This window comes from Ambystoma mexicanum, chromosome 6q (genome assembly GCF_040938575.1).
Source record: "Ambystoma mexicanum isolate Mex_15411 chromosome 6q, UKY_AmexF1_1, whole genome shotgun sequence".
In the NCBI taxonomy this organism is placed as follows: Eukaryota; Metazoa; Chordata; class Amphibia; order Caudata; family Ambystomatidae; genus Ambystoma; species Ambystoma mexicanum.
Genome location: NC_090937.1, coordinates 1,623,075,756 through 1,623,091,321, shown reverse-complemented (window position 1 = coordinate 1,623,091,321; position 15,566 = coordinate 1,623,075,756). Strand labels below are relative to the sequence as shown.

Genomic DNA, 15,566 nt, shown 5'->3' with positions numbered 1-15,566 from the left:
TTCCTGTGCCTGCTCATTGTGTTGGCTTTGCTTCCTCACAGTCTGTGCCTGCTCCTTGTGTTGGCTGTGCTTCCACCTTTCCTGTGCCTGCTCCTTGTGTTGGCTGTGCCTCCTCCTTTCCTGCCCCTGCTCCTTGTGTTTGCTGTGCTTCCTCCTTTCCTTGTGTTGGCTGGGCTTCCTCTGTTCCTGCACCTGCTCCTTGTGTTGGCTTTGCTTCCTCCTTTCCTGCGCCTGCTCCTTGTGTGGCTGTGCTTCCTCCTTTTTTGTGCCTGCTCCTTGTGCTGGCCGTGCTTCCTCCTTTCCTGCGCCTGCTCCTTGTGTTTGCAGTGCTTCCTCCTTTCATCCTTTCCTGCGCCTGCTCCTTGTGTTGGCTGTGCTTCCTCCTTTTGTGTGCCTGCTCCTAGTGTTGACTGTGCTTCCTCCTTTGCTGCGCCTGCTCCTTGTATTGGCTGTGCTCTCTCCTTTACTGCACCTGCTCCTTATGTTTGCTGTGCTTCCTTCTTTCCAGCACGAGCTCCCTGTGTTGGCTTTGCTTCCTCCGTTCCTGCACCTGCTCCTTGTGTTGGCTGTGCTTCTTCCTTTTTTATTCCTGCTCCTTGTGCTGGCCGTGCTTCCTCCTTTCCTGCGTCTGCTCCTTGTGTTTGCGGTGCTTCCTCCTTTCATCCTTTCCTGCGCCTGCTGCTTGTGTTGGCTGTGCTTCCTCCTTTCTTTTGCCTGCTCCTTGTGTTGGCTGTGCTTCCTCCTTTCTTGCGCCTGTCCTTGTGTTTGCTGTGCTTCTACCTTTCCCGTGCCTGCTCCTTGTGTTGGCTGTGCTTTCTCCTTTCCAGCACCTGCTCCTTGTGTTTGCTGTGCTTCCTGCTCTCCTGCATCTGCTCATTGTGTTTGCTGTGCTTCCTCCTTTCCTGTGCCTGCTCCTTGTGTTTGCTGTGCTTCCTCCTTTCCTCTGACTATTCCTTGTATTGGCTGTGCTTGCTCCATTCCTGGGCCTGCTCCTTGTGTTGGCTGTGCTTCCTCCTTTTTTGTGCCTGCTCCTTGTGCTGGCTGTGCTTCCTCCTTTCCTGCGCCTGCTCCTTGTGTTTGCGGTGCTCCCTCCTTTCATCCTTTCCTGCTCCTGCTCCTTGTGTTGGCTGTGCTTCCTCCTTTCGTGTGCCTGCTCCTGTGTTGGCTGTGCTTCCTCCTTTTGTGTGCCTGCTCCTTGTGTTGGCTGTCCTTCCTCCTTTCCTGCGACTGCTCTTTGTGTTGGCTGTGCTTCCTCTTTTCCTGCGCCTGCTCCTTGTCTTGGCTGTGCTTCCTTCTTTTCAGTGCCTGCTCTTTGTGTTTGCTATGCTTCCTCTTTTCCTGCGCCTACTCCTTGTATTGGCTGTGCTTTCTCCTTTCCTGTGCCTGCTCCTTGTGTTGGCTGTGCTTCCTCCTTTCCTGCGACTGCTCTTTGTGTTGGCTGTGCTTCCTCTTTTCCTGCGCCTGCTCCTTGTCTTGGCTGTGCTTCCTTCTTTTCAGTGCCTGCTCTTTATGTTTGCTATGCTTCCTCTTTTCCTGCGCCTGCTCCTTGTATTGGCTGTGCTTTCTCCTTTCCTGTGCCTGCTCCTTGTGTTTGCTGTGTTTCCTCCTTTGCTGCACCTGCTCCTTGTATTGGCTGTGCTCTCTCCTTTACAGCACCTGCTCCTTATGTTTGCTGTGCTTGCTCCTTTCCAGCACCTGCTCCCTGTGTTGGCTTTGCTTCCTCCGTTCCTGCGCCTGCTCCTTGTGTTGGCTGTGCTTCTTCCTTTTTTGTTCCTGCTCCTTGTGCTGACCGTGCTTCCTCCTTTCCTGTGTCTGCTCCTTGTGTTTGCGGTGCTTCCTCCTTTCATCCTTTCCTGCGCCTGTTCCTTGTGTTGGCTGTGCTTCCTCCTTTCTTTTTCCTGCTCCTTGTGTTGGCTGTGCTTCCTCCTTTCTTGCGCCTGCTCCTTGTGTTTGCTGTGCTTCTACCTTTCCTGTGACTGCTCCTTGTGTTGGCTGTGCTTCCTCCTTTCCAGCGCCTGCTCCTTGTGTTTGCTGTGCTTCCTGCTCTCCTGCATCTGCTCATTGTGTTTGCTGTGCTTCCTCCTTTCCTGTGCCTGCTCCTTGTGTTTGCTGTGCCTCCTCCTTTCCTGCGACTATCCCTTGTATTGGCTGTGCTTCCTCCATTCCTGGGCCTGCTCATTGTGTTGGCTGTGCTTCCTCCTTTTTTGTGCCTGCTCCTTGTGCTGGCCGTGCTTCCTCCTTTCCTGCGCCTGCTCCTTGTGTTTGCGGTGCTCCCTCTTTTCATCCTTTACTGCGCCTGCTCCTTGTGTTGGCTTTGCTTCCTCCTTAGGTGGGCCTGCTCCTTGTGTTGGCTGTGCTTCCTCCTTTCGTGTGCCTGCTCCTTGTGTTGGCTGTGCTTCCTCCTTTCCTGCGACTGCTCTTTGTGTTGGCTGTGCTTCCTCTTTTCCTGCGCCTGCTCCTTGTCTTGGCTGTGCTTCCTTCTTTTCAGTGCCTGCTCTTTGTGTTTGCTATGCTTCCTCTTTTCCTGTGCCTGCTTCTTGTGTTGGCTGTGCTTCCTCCTTTCTTTTGCCTGCTCCTTGTGTTGGCTGTGCTTCCTCCTTTCTTGCGCCTGCTCCTTGTGTTTGCTGTGCTTCTACCTTTCCTGTGCCTGCTCCCTGAGTTGGCTGTCCTTCCTCCTTTCCAGCACCTGCTCCTTGTGTTTGCTGTGCTTCCTGCTCTCCTGCATCTGCTCATTGTGTTTGCTGTGCTTCCTCCTTTTTTGTGCCTGCTCCTTGTGCTGGCCATGCTTCCTTCTTTTCTGCGCCTGCTCCTTGCGTTTGCGTTGCTCCCTCCTTTCATCCTTTCCTGCGCCTGCTCCTTGTGTTGGCTGTGCTTCCTCCTTTCGTGTGCCTGCTCCTTGTGTTGGCTGTGCTTCCTCCTTTTTTGTGCCTGCTCCTTGTGCTGGCCGTGCTTCCTCCTTTCCTGCGCCTGCTCCTTGCGTTTGCGTTGCTCCCTCCTTTCATCCTTTCCTGCGCCTGCTCCTTGTGTTGGCTGTGCTTCCTCCTTTCGTGTGCCTGCTCCTTGTGTTGGCTGTGCTTCCTCCTTTCGTTCGCCTGCTCCTTCTGTTGGCTGTGCTTCCTCCGTTCCTGCGACTGCTCTTTGTGTTGGCTGTGCTTCCTCTTTTCCTGCGCCTGCTCCTTGTCTTGGCTGTGCTTCTTTCTTTTCAGTGCCTGCTCTTTGTGTTTGCTATGCTTTCTCTTTTCCTGTGCCTGCTTCTTGTGTTAGCTGTGCTTCCTCTTTTCCTCCACCTGTTCCTTGTGTTGGCTGTGCTTCCTCCTTTCCTTGGGTTTGCTGTGCGTCCTCCATTTATGCGCTTGATCCTTGTGTTGGCTGTGCTTCCTCCTTTTCTGTGCCTGCTCTTTGTGTTTGCTGTGCTTCCTCTTTTCCTATGCCTGCTCCTTGTGTTTGCTGTGCTTCCTCCTTTCCTACGCCTGCTCCCTGTATTTGCTGTGCATCCTCCTTTTGCCTGCTCCTTGTGTTGGCTGAGCTTCCTCCTTTCCTGTGCCTGCTCCTTGTGTTTGCGGTGCTTCCTCCTTTCCTGCACCTGCTCCTTATGTTGGCTGTGCTTCCTCCTTTTGTGTGCCTGTTCCTTGTTTCGGCTGTGCTTCCTCGTTTCTTGCTCCTGCTCCTTGTGTTTGCTGTGCTTCCACCTTTCCTGTGCCTGCTCCTTGTGTTGGCTGTGCTTCCTCCTTTCCAGCGCCTGCTCCTTGTGTTTGCTGTGCTTCCGCCTTTCCTGCATCTGCTCCTTGTGCTGGCTGTGCTTCCTCCTTACCTGCACCTGTTCATTATATTTGCTGTGCATCCTCCTTTTGCCTGCTCCTTGTTTTTTCTGTGTTATCCCCCTTTCCTGCGCCTGCTCCTGTTATTGGCTGTGCTCTCTCCTTTCCTGCACCTGCTCCTTATTTTTGCTGTGCTTCCTCCTTTCCTGACCCTGCTCCCTGTGTTGGCTGTGCTTCCTCCGTTCCTGCGCCTGCTCCTTGTGTTGGCTGTGCTTCCTCCTTTCCTGCGCCTGCTCCTTGTGTTGGCTGTGCTTCTTCATTTTTTGTTCATGCTCCTTGTGCTGGCTGTGCTTCCTCCTTTCCTGGGCCTGCTCCTTGTGTTTGTGGTGCTTCCTCCTTTCATCCTTTCCTGCGCCTGCTCCTTGAGTTGGCTGTGCTTCCTCCTTTCGTGTGCCTGCTCCTTGTGTTTGCTGTGCTTCCTCCTTTCCAGCGCCTGCTCCTTGTGTTTGCTGTGCTTCCTCCTTTCCTGCATCTGCTCATTGTGCTTGCTGTGCTTCATCTTTTCCTGCGACTGCTCCTTGTATTGGCTGTGCTTCCTCTTCTCCTGCACCTGCTCATTGTGTTTGCTGTGCTTCCTCCTTTCCCGTGCCTGCTCCTTGTGTTTGCTGTGCTTCCTCCTTTCCTGCGACTGTTCCTTGTATTGGCTGTGCTTCCTCCTTTCCTGCGCCTGCTCCTGTTATTGGCTGTGCTCTCTCCTTTCCTGCACCTGCTCCTTATGTTTGCTGTGCTTCCTCCTTTCCTGCTCCTGCTCCCTGTGTTGGCTGTGCTTCCTCCGTTCCTACGCCTGCTCCTTGTGTTGGCTGTGCTTCTTCATTTTTTGTGCATGCTCCTTGTGCTGGCCGTGCTTGCTCCTTTCCTGCGCCTGCTCCTTGTGCTTGCGGTGCTTCCTCCTTTCATCCTTTCCTGCGCCTGCTCCTTGTGTTGGCTGTGCTTCCTCCTTTCGTGTGCCTGCTCCTTGTGTTTGCTGTGCTTCCACCTTTCCTGTGCCTGCTCCTTGCATTGGCTGTGCTTCCTTCTTTCCAGCACCTGCTCCTTGTGTTTGCTATGCTTCCTCCTTTTCTGCATCTGCTCCTTGTGTTGGCTGTGCTTCCTCCTTACCTGCACCTGCACATTGTGTTTGCTGCGCTTCCTCCTTTCGTGGGCCTGCTCCTTGTGTTTGCTGTGCTTCCTCCTTTCCTGTGACTGTTCCTTGTATTGGCTGTGCCTCCTCCTTTCCTGTGCCTGCTCCTTGTGTTGGCTGTGCTTCCTCCTTTTTTGTGCCTGCTCCTTGTGTTTGCGGTGCTTCCTCCTTTCATCCTTTCCTTTGACTGCTACTTGTGTTGGCTGTGCTTCCTCCTTTCATGTGCCTGCTCCTTGTGTTGGCTGTGCTTCCTCCTCTCTTGCGCCTGCTCCTTGTGTTTGCTGTGCTTCCACCTTTCCTGTGCCTGCTCCTTTTGTTGGCTGTGCGTCCTCCTTTCCAGCACCTGCTCCTTGTGTTTGCTGTGCTTCCTCCTTTCCTGCATCTGCTCCTTGTGTTGGCTATGCTTCCTCTTTACCTGCACCTGCTCATTGTGTTTGCTGTGCTTCCTCCTTCTTTCCTGCGCCTGCTCCTTGTATTGGCTGTGCTTTCTCCTTTCCTGCGCCTGCTCCTTGTGTTTGCTGTGTTTCCTCCTTTCCTGCGCCTGCTCCTTGTATTGGCTGTGCTCTCTCCTTTCCGCACCTGCTCCTTATGTTTGCTGTGCTTCCTCCTTTCCTGTGCTTGCTCCTTGTGTTGGCTGTGCTTCCTCTTTTCCTGTGCCTGCTCCTTGTGTTTGCTGTGCTTCCTCCTTTCCTGCACCTGCTCTGTGTGTTGGCTGTGTGCCTTGATTTCCTGCGCCTTCTCCTTGTGTTGGCTGCACATCTTCCTTTCCTGTGCCTGCCCCTTGTGTTGGCTGTGCTTCTTCCTTTCCTGTTCCTTCTCCTTGTGTTTGCTGTGCTTCCTCCTTTACTTCGCCTTCTCCTTGTGTTGGCTGTGCGCCCTCATTTCCTGTACCTGCTCCTTGTGTTGGCTGTGCTTCATCCTTTCCTGCGCCTGCCCCTTGTGTTGGCCGTGCTTCCTCCTTTCCTGTGCCTGCTCCTTGTGTTGGCTGTATTTCCTCCTTTCCTGCGCCTGCTCCTAGTGTTGGTGGTGCTTCCTCCTTTCCTGCACCTGCTCCTTGTATTGGCTGTGCTTCCTCCTTTCCTGCTCCTTGTGTTGGCTGTGTTTCCTCCTTTCCTGTGCCTGTTCCTTGTGTTGGCTGTGCTTCCTCCTTTCCTGCGCCAGCTCATTTTGTTTGCATTGCTTCCTCCTTTCCTGCGCCTGCTACTTGTGTTGGCTGTGTTTCCTCCTTTTCTGCACCTGATCCTTGTGTTTGCTGTGCTTCCTCCTTTCCTGCACCTGCTCCTTGTATTTGCTCTGCTTCCTCCTTTCCTGCGCCTGCTCCTTGTGTTTGCTGTGCTTCTTCCTTTCCTGCGCCTTCTCCTTGTGTTGGCTGTGCTTCCTCCTTTCGTTCGCCTGCTCCTTCTGTTGGCTGTGCTTCCTCCGTTCCTGCGACTGCTCTTTGTGTTGGCTGTGCTTCCTCTTTTCCTGCGCCTGCTCCTTGTCTTGGATGTGCTTCCTTCTTTTCAGTGCCCGCTCTTTGTGTTTGCTATGCTTCCTCTTTTCCTGTGCCTGCTTCTTGTGTTAGCTGTGCTTCCTCTTTTCCTCCGCCTGTTCCTTGTGTTGGCTGTGCTTCCTCCTTTCCTTGGGTTGGCTGTGCTTCCTCCATTTATGCGCTTGATCCTTGTGTTGGCTTTGCTTCCTCCTTTCCTGTGACTGCTCTTTGTGTTTGCTGTGCTTCCTCTTTTCCTTTGCCTGCTCCTTGTGTTTGCTGTGCTTCCTCCTTTCCTACGCCTGCTCCCTGTATTTGCTGTGCATCCTCCTTTTGCCTGCTCCTTGTGTTGGCTGAACTTCCTCCTTTCCTGTGCCTGCTCCTTGTGTTTGCGGTGCTTCCTCCTTTCCTGCACCTGCTCCTTGTGTTGGCTGTGCTTCCTCCATTTGTGTGCCTGTTCCTTGTTTCGGCTGTGCTTCCTCGTTTCTTGCTCCTGCTCTTTGTGTTTGCTGTGCTTCCACCTTTCCTGTGCCTGCTCCTTGTGTTGGCTGTGCTTCCTCCTTTCCAGTGCCTGCTCCTTGTGTTTGCTGTGCTTCCTCCTTACCTGCACCTGCTCCTTATGTTTGCTGTGCTTCCTCCTTTCCTGACCCTGCTCCCTGTGTTGGCTGTGCTTCCTCCGTTCCTGTGCCTGCTCCTTGTGTTGGCTGTGCTTCCTCCTTTACTGCGCCTGCTCCTTGTGTTGGCTGTGCTTCTTCATTTTTTGTTCATGCTCCTTGTGCTGGCTGTGCTTCCTCCTTTCCTGGGCCTGCTCCTTGTGTTTGCGGTGCTTCCTCCTTTCATCCTTTCCTGCGCCTGCTCCTTGTGTTGGCTGTGCTTCCACCTTTCCTGTGCCTGCTCCTTGCGTTGGCTGTGCTTCCTCCTTTCCAGCGCCTGCTCCTTGTGTTTGCTGTGCTTCCTCCTTTCCTGCATCTGCTCATTGTGTTTGCTGTGCTTCCTCTTTTCCTGCGACTGCTCCTTGTATTGGCTGTGCTTCCTCTTCTCCTGCACCTGCTCATTGTGTTTGCTGTGCTTCCTCCTTTCACGTGCCTGCTCCTTGTGTTTGTTGTGCTTCCTCCTTTCCTGCGACTGTTCCTTGTATTGGCTGTGCTTCCTCCTTTCCTGCGCCTGCTCCTGTTATTGGCTGTGCTCTCTCGTTTCCTGCACCTGCTCCTTATGTTTGCTGTGCTTCCTCCTTTCCTGCTCCTGCTCCCTGTGTTGGCTGTGCTTCCTCCGTTCCTACGCCTGCTCCTTGTGTTGGCTGTGCTTCACCCTTTCCTGCGCCTGCTCCTTGTGTTGTCTGTGCTTCCTCTTTTCCTGTGGCTGCTCCTGGTTTTGGCTGTGCTTCCTCCTTTCATGCGCCTGCTCCTTGTGTTGGCTGTGCTTCATCCTTTCCTGTGCCTGATCCTTGTGTTAGCTGTGCTTCCTCCTTTCCTGCGCCTGCTCCTTGTGTTTGCTGTGCTTCTTCCTTTCCTGCACCTGCTCCTTGTTTTTGCTGTGCTTCCTCCTTTCCTGCATCTGCTCCTTGTGTTGGCTGTTCTTACTCCTTTCCTGCACCTGCTCCTTGTGTTGGCTGTGCTTCCTCCTTTCCTTCGCCTGCTCCCTGCGTTTGCTGTGCTTCCTCCTTTCCTTGTGTTTGCTGTGCTTCCTCCTTTCCTGCGACTGCTCCTTGTGTTTGCTGTGCTACCTCCTTTCCTGCGCCTGCTCCTTGTGTTGGCTGTGCACCCTCATTTCTTGTGTTAGCTGTGCCTCCTCCTTTCCTGCACCTGCTTCTTCTGTTGGCTGTACTTCCTCCTTTCCTACGCCTGCTCCTTGTGTTGGCTTTGCTTCTTCCTTTCTTTCTTGGCTGTGCTTCCACCTTTCCTGCGCCTGCTACTTGTGTTGGTTGTGCTTCCTCCTTTCCTGCGCCTGCTTCCTCCTTTCCTGCACCTGATCCTTGTATTGGCTGTGCTCTCTCCTTTCCTGCGCCTGCTCCTAGTGTTGGCTGTGATTCCTCCTTTCCAGCGCCTGCCTCTTGTGTTGGCTGTGCTTCCTTCTTTCCTGCGCCTGCTCCTTGTGTTGGATGTGCTTCCTCCTTTTCTGTGCCTTCTCCTTGTGTTGGTGGTGCTTCCTCCTTTCCTGTGCCTGCTCCTTGTGTTGGCTTTGCTTCCTCCTTTCCTGCACCTGCTCCTTTTGTTTGCTGTGCTTCCTCCTTTCCTGGGCCTGCTCCTTGTGTTGGCTGTGCTTCCTCCTTTCCTGCATCTGCTCCTTGTGTTGGCTGTGCTTCCTCCTTTCCTGTGCCTGCTCCTTTTGTTTGCTGTGCTTTCTCCTTTCCTGTGCCTGCTCCTTGTGTTGGCTGAGCTTCCTCCTTTCGTGCACCTGCTCCTTGTGTTGGCTGTGCTTCCTCCTTTCCTGTGCCTGCTCCTTTTGTTTGCTGTGCTTCCTCAATTTCTGTACCTGCTCCTTGTGTTGGCTGTGCTTCCTCCTTTCCTGCGCCTGCTCCTTGTGTTGGCTGTGCTTCCTCCTTTCCTGTGCCTGCTCCTTTTGTTTGCTGTGCTTCCTCAATTTCTGTGCCTGCTCCTTGTGTTGGCTGTGCTTCCTCCTTTCCTGCGCCTGCTCCTTGGGTTGGCTGTGCTTCCTCCTTTCCTGCGCCTGCACCTTGGGTTGGCTGTGCTTCCTCCTTTCCTGCGCCTGCTGCTTGTGTTTGCTGTGCTTCCTCCTTTCCTGAGCCTGCACTTTGGGTTGGCTTTGCTTCCTCCTTTCCTGCGCCTGCTCCTTGTGTTGGCTGTGCTTCCTCCTTTCCTGCGCCTGCTCCTTGTATTGGCTTTGCTTCCTCCTTTCCTGCGCGTCCCCCTTGTGTTGGCTGTGCTTCCTCATTTTCTGTGCCTGCTCCTTGTGTTGGCTGTGCTTCCTCCTTTCCTGCGCCTGCTCCTTGTGTTTGCTGTGCTTCCTTAATTTCTGTGCCTGCTCCTTGTGTTGGCTGTGCTTCCTCCTTTCCTGCGCCTGCTCCTTGAGTTGGCTGTGCTTCCTCCTTTCCTGCGCCTGCACCTTGGGTTGGCTGTGCTTCCTCCTTTCCTGCGCCTGCTGCTTGTGTTTGCTGTGCTTCCTCCTTTCCTGAGCCTGCACTTTGGGTTGGCTTTGCTTCCTCCTTTCCTGCGCCTGCTCCTTGTGTTGGCTGTGCTTCCTCCTTTCCTTGTATTGGCTTTGCTTCCTCCTTTCCTGCGCGTCCCCCTTGTGTTGGCTGTGCTTCCTCATTTTCTGTGCCTGCTCCTTGTGTTGGCTGTGCTTCCTCCTTTCCTGCAACTGCTCCTTGTGTTTGCTGTGCTTCCTTCTTTCCTGCGCCGGCTCCTTGGGTTGGCTGTGCTTCCTCATTTTCTGCGCCTGCTCCTTGGGTTGGCTGTGCTTCCTCCCTTCCTGCGCCTGCTGCTTGTGTTTGCTGTGCTTCCTCCTTTCCTGAGCCTGCACTTTGGGTTGGCTTTGCTTCCTCCTTTCCTGCGCCTGCTCCTTGTGTTGGCTGTGCTTCCTCCTTTCCTGCGCCTGCTCCTTGTATTGGCTTTGCTTCCTCCTTTCCTGCGCGTCCCCCTTGTGTTGGCTGTGCTTCCTCATTTTTTGTGCTTCCTCCTTTCCTGCGCCTGCTCCTTGTGTTTGCTGTGCTTCCTTAATTTCTGTGCCTGCTCCTTGTGTTGGCTGTGCTTCCTCCTTTCCTGCGCCTGCTCCTTGAGTTGGCTGTGCTTCCTCCTTTCCTGCGCCTGCACCTTGGGTTGGCTGTGCTTCCTCCTTTCCTGCGCCTGCTGCTTGTGTTTGCTGTGCTTCCTCCTTTCCTGAGCCTGCACTTTGGGTTTTCTTTGCTTCCTCCTTTCCTGCGCCTGCTCCTTGTGTTGGCTGTGCTTCCTCCTTTCCTTGTATTGGCTTTGCTTCCTCCTTTCCTGCGCGTCCCCCTTGTGTTGGCTGTGCTTCCTCATTTTCTGTGCCTGCTCCTTGTGTTGGCTGTGCTTCCTCCTTTCCTGCGCCTCCTCCTTGTGTTTGCTGTGCTTCCTTCTTTCCTGCACCGGCTCCTTGGGTTGGCTGTGCTTCCTCATTTTCTGCGCCTGCTCCTTGTGTTGGCTGTGCTTCCTTCTTTCCTGCGCCGGCTCATTGGGTTGGCTGTGCTTCCTCATTTCCTGCTCATTGTGTTGGCTGTGCTTCCTCATAATCTGTGCCTGCTCCTTGTGTTGGCTGTGCTTCCTCCTTTCCTGTGCCTGCTCCTTGTGTTGGTTGTGCTTCCTCCTTTCCTGCGCCTGCTCCTTGTATTGGGTGTGCTTCCTCCTTTCCTGCGCCTCCTCCTTGTGTTGGCTGTGCTTCCTCATTTTCTGTGCCTGCTCCTTGTGTTGGCTGTGTTTTCTCCTTTCCTGCGCCTGCTCCTTGTGTTTGCTGTGCTTCCTTCTTTCCTGCGCCGGCTCCTTGGGTTGGCTGTGCTTCCTCATTTCCTGAGCCTGCACTTTGGGTTGGCTTTGCTTCCTCCTTTCCTGCGCCTGCTCCTTGTGTTGGCTGTGCTTCCTCCTTTCCTGCGCCTGCTCCTTGTATTGGCTTTGCTTCCTCCTTTCCTGCGCGTCCCCCTTGTGTTGGCTGTGCTTCCTCATTTTCTGTGCTTCCTCCTTTCCTGCGCCTGCTCCTTGTGTTTGCTGTGCTTCCTTAATTTCTGTGCCTGCTCCTTGTGTTGGCTGTGCTTCCTCCTTTCCTGCGCCTGCTCCTTGAGTTGGCTGTGCTTCCTCCTTTCCTGCGCCTGCACCTTGGGTTGGCTGTGCTTCCTCCTTTCCTGCGCCTGCTGCTTGTGTTTGCTGTGCTTCCTCCTTTCCTGAGCCTGCACTTTGGGTTTTCTTTGCTTCCTCCTTTCCTGCGCCTGCTCCTTGTGTTGGCTGTGCTTCCTCCTTTCCTTGTATTGGCTTTGCTTCCTCCTTTCCTGCGCGTCCCCCTTGTGTTGGCTGTGCTTCCTCATTTTCTGTGCCTGCTCCTTGTGTTGGCTGTGCTTCCTCCTTTCCTGCGCCTCCTCCTTGTGTTTGCTGTGCTTCCTTCTTTCCTGCACCGGCTCCTTGGGTTGGCTGTGCTTCCTCATTTTCTGCGCCTGCTCCTTGTGTTGGCTGTGCTTCCTTCTTTCCTGCGCCGGCTCATTGGGTTGGCTGTGCTTCCTCATTTCCTGCTCATTGTGTTGGCTGTGCTTCCTCATAATCTGTGCCTGCTCCTTGTGTTGGCTGTGCTTCCTCCTTTCCTGTGCCTGCTCCTTGTGTTGGTTGTGCTTCCTCCTTTCCTGCGCCTGCTCCTTGTATTGGGTGTGCTTCCTCCTTTCCTGCGCCTCCTCCTTGTGTTGGCTGTGCTTCCTCATTTTCTGTGCCTGCTCCTTGTGTTGGCTGTGTTTTCTCCTTTCCTGCGCCTGCTCCTTGTGTTTGCTGTGCTTCCTTCTTTCCTGCGCCGGCTCCTTGGGTTGGCTGTGCTTCCTCATTTCCTGTACCCGCTCCTTGTGTTGGCTGTGATTCCTCCTTTCCTGCGCCTGCTCCTTGTGTTTGCTGTGCTTCCTTCTTTCCTGCGCCTGCTCCTTGGGTTGGCTGTGCTTCCTCCTTTCCTGTGCCTGCTCCTTGAGTTGGCTGTGCTTCCTCCTCTCCTGCGCCTGCTCCTTGTGTTGGCTGTGCTTCCTCCTTTCCTGCGCCTGCTCCTTGTATTGGCTGTGCTTCCTCCTTTCCTGCACGTCCTCCTTGTTTTGGTTGTGCTTCCTCATTTTCTGTGCCTGCTACTTGTGTTGGCTGTGCTTCCTCCTTTCCTGCGCCTGCTCCTTGTGTTTGCTGTGCTTCCTTCTTTCCTACGTCGGCTCCTTGGGTTGGCTTTGGTTCTTCATTTCCTGCACCTGCACCTTGTGTTGGCTGTGCTTCCTCCTTTCCTGCGCCTGAACCTTGGGTTGGCTGTGCTTCCTCCTTTCCTGCGCCTGCACCTTGGGTTGGCTGTGCTTCCTCCTTTCCTGTGCCTGCTCCTTGTGTTGGCTGTGCTTCCTCCTTTCCTGCGCGTCCCCCTTGTGTTGGCTGTGCTTCCTCATTTTCTGTGCCTGCTCCTTGTGTTGGCTGTGCTTCCTCCTTTCCTGCGCCTGCTCCTTGTGTTTGCTGTGCTTCCTTCTTTCCTGCGCCGGCTCCTTGGGTTGGCTGTGCTTCCTCATTTTCTGCGCCTGCTCCTTGGGTTGGCTGTGCTTCCTCCTTTCCTGCGCCTGCTGCTTGTGTTTGCTGTGCTTCCTCCTTTCCTGAGCCTGCACTTTGGGTTGGCTTTGCTTCCTCCTTTCCTGCGCCTGCTCCTTGTATTGGCTGTGCTTCCTCCTTTCCTGCGCCTGCTCCTTGTATTGGCTTTGCTTCCTCCTTTCCTGCGCGTCCCCCTTGTGTTGGCTGTGCTTCCTCATTTTCTGTGCCTGCTCCTTGTGTTGGTTGTGCTTCCTCCTTTCCTGCGCCTGCTCCTTGTGTTTGCTGTGCTTCCTTAATTTCTGTGCCTGCTCCTTGTGTTGGCTGTGCTTCCTCCTTTCCTGCGCCTGCTCCTTGAGTTGGCTGTGCTTCCTCCTTTCCTGCGCCTGCACCTTGGGTTGGCTGTGCTTCCTCCTTTCCTGCGCCTGCTGCTTGTGTTTGCTGTGCTTCCTCCTTTCCTGAGCCTGCACTTTGGGTTTTCTTTGCTTCCTCCTTTCCTGCGCCTGCTCCTTGTGTTGGCTGTGCTTCCTCCTTTCCTTGTATTGGCTTTGCTTCCTCCTTTCCTGCGCGTCCCCCTTGTGTTGGCTGTGCTTCCTCATTTTCTGTGCCTGCTCCTTGTGTTGGCTGTGCTTCCTCCTTTCCTGCGCCTGCTCCTTGTGTTTGCTGTGCTTCCTTCTTTCCTGCGCCGGCTCCTTGGGTTGGCTGTGCTTCCTCATTTTCTGCGCCTGCTCCTTGTGTTGGCTGTGCTTCCTTCTTTCCTGCGCCGGCTCATTGGGTTGGCTGTGCTTCCTCATTTCCTGCTCATTGTGTTGGCTGTGCTTCCTCATAATCTGTGCCTGCTCCTTGTGTTGGCTGTGCTTCCTCCTTTCCTGTGCCTGCTCCTTGTGTTGGTTGTGCTTCCTCCTTTCCTGCGCCTGCTCCTTGTATTGGCTGTGCTTCCTCCTTTCCTGCGCCTCCTCCTTGTGTTGGCTGTGCTTCCTCATTTTCTGTGCCTGCTCCTTGTGTTGACTGTGTTTTCTCCTTTCCTGCGTCTGCTCCTTGTGTTTGCTGTGCTTCCTTCTTTCCTGCGCCGGCTCCTTGGGTTGGCTGTGCTTCCTCATTTCCTGTACCCGCTCCTTGAGTTGGCTGTGATTCCTCATTTCCTGCGCCTGCTCCTTGTGTTTGCTGTGCTTCCTTCTTTCCTGCGCCTGCTCCTTGGGTTGGCTGTGCTTCCTCCTTTCCTGTGCCTGCTCCTTGAGTTGGCTGTACTTCCTCCTCTCCTGCGCCTGCTCCTTGTGTTGGCTGTGCTTCCTCCTTTCCTGCGCCTGCTCCTTGTATTGGCTGTGCTTCCTCCTTTCCTGCACGTCCTCCTTGTTTTGGCTGTGCTTCCTCATTTTCTGTGCCTGCTACTTGTGTTGGCTGTGCTTCCTCCTTTCCTGCGCCTGCTCCTTGTGTTTGCTGTGCTTCCTTCTTTCCTACGTCGGCTCCTTGGGTTGGCTTTGGTTCTTCATTTCCTGCACCTGCACCTTGTGTTGGCTGTGCTTCCTCCTTTCCTGCGCCTGCACCTTGGGTTGGCTTTGCTTCCTCCTTTCCTGCGCCTGCACCTTGGGTTGGCTGTGCTTCCTCCTTTCCTGTGCCTGCTCCTTGTGTTGGCTGTGCTTCCTCCTTTCCTGCGCCTGCACCTTGGGTTGGCTGTGCTTCCTCCTTTCCTGTGCCTGCTCCTTGTATTGGCTGTGCTTCCTCCTTTCCTGCACGTCCTCCTTGTTTTGGCTGTGCTTCCTCATTTTCTGTGCCTGCTACTTGTGTTGGCTGTGCTTCCTCCTTTCCTGCGCCTGCTCCTTGGGTTGGCTGTGCTTCCTCCTTTCCTGCGCCTGCACCTTGGTTTGGCTGTGCTTCCTCCTTTCCTGTGCCTGCTCCTTGTGTTGGCTGTGCTTCCTCCTTTCCTGCGCCTGCACCTTGGTTTGGCTGAGCTTCCTCCTTTCCTGTGCCTGCTCCTTGTGTTGGCTGTGCTTCCTCCTTTCCTGCGCCTGCACCTTGGTTTGGCTGTGCTTCCACCTTTCCTGTGCCTGCTCCTTGCGTTGGCTGTGCTTCCTCCTTTCCAGCGCCTGCTCCTTGTGTTTGCTGTGCTTCCTCCTTTCCTGCATCTGCTCATTGTGTTTGCTGTGCTTCCTCTTTTCCTGCAACTGCTCCTTGTATTGGCTGTGCTTCCTCTTCTCCTGCACCTGCTCATTGTGTTTGCTGTGCTTCCTCCTTTCCCGTGCCTGCTCCTTGTGTTTGCTGTGCTTCCTCCTTTCCTGCGACTGTTCCTTGTATTGGCTGTGCTTCCTCCTTTCCTGCGCCTGCTCCTGTTATTGGCTGTGCTCTCTCGTTTCCTGCACCTGCTCCTTATGTTTGCTGTGCTTCCTCCTTTCCTGCTCCTGCTCCCTGTGTTGGCTATGCTTCCTCTGTTCCTACGCCTGCTCCTTGTGTTGGCTGTGCTTCACCCTTTCCTTCGCCTGCTCCTTGTGTTGTCTGTGCTTCCTCTTTTCCTGTGGCTGCTCCTGGTTTTGGCTGTGCTTCCTCCTTTCATGCGCCTGCTCCTTGTGTTGGCTGTGCTTCATCCTTTCCTGTGCCTGATCCTTGTGTTAGCTGTGCTTCCTCCTTTCCTGCGCCTGCTCCTTGTGTTTGCTGTGCTTCTTCCTTTCCTGCACCTGCTCCTTGTTTTTGCTGTGCTTCCTCCTTTCCTGCATCTGCTCCTTGTGTTGGCTGTTCTTACTCCTTTCCTGCACCTGCTCCTTGTGTTGGCTGTGCTTCCTCCTTTCCTTCGCCTGCTCCCTGCGTTTGCTGTGCTTCCTCCTTTCCTTGTGTTTGCTGTGCTTCCTCCTTTCCTGCGTCTGCTCCTTGTGTTTGCTGTGCTACCTCCTTTCCTGCGCCTGCTCCTTGTGTTGGCTGTGCACCCTCATTTCTTGTGTTAGCTGTGCCTCCTCCTTTCCTGC

The 15,566-nt window shown here is 54.3% G+C and overlaps 1 protein-coding gene across 1 annotated transcript; it reads right to left on the bottom strand.

The window, feature by feature from the left end:
- Nucleotides 1-7,159: 7,159 nt before the first annotated feature.
- Nucleotides 7,160-10,027, bottom strand: LOC138515393 (trichohyalin-like). Its single transcript, XM_069630251.1, has 2 exons — nucleotides 8,723-10,027; nucleotides 7,160-7,576 (listed from the first exon to the last, which is right to left on the bottom strand). The coding sequence occupies exons 1-2, from the start codon at nucleotides 10,025-10,027 to the stop codon at nucleotides 7,160-7,162; spliced, it is 1,722 nt and encodes a 573-aa protein (XP_069486352.1).
- Between the last annotated feature and the right edge of the window lie 5,539 nt (nucleotides 10,028-15,566).

Coding starts and splice junctions, on each gene's coding strand:
- LOC138515393 (XM_069630251.1), bottom strand. CDS start 10,027: ATGAGGAAGCACAGCCAACACAAGGGGGACGCGCAGGAAAGGAGGAAG. Junction 7,577..8,722: donor ACAGCAAACAAAAGGAGCAG/GCACAGGAAAGG, acceptor AGCCAATAACAG/GAGCAGGCGCAGGAAAGGAG.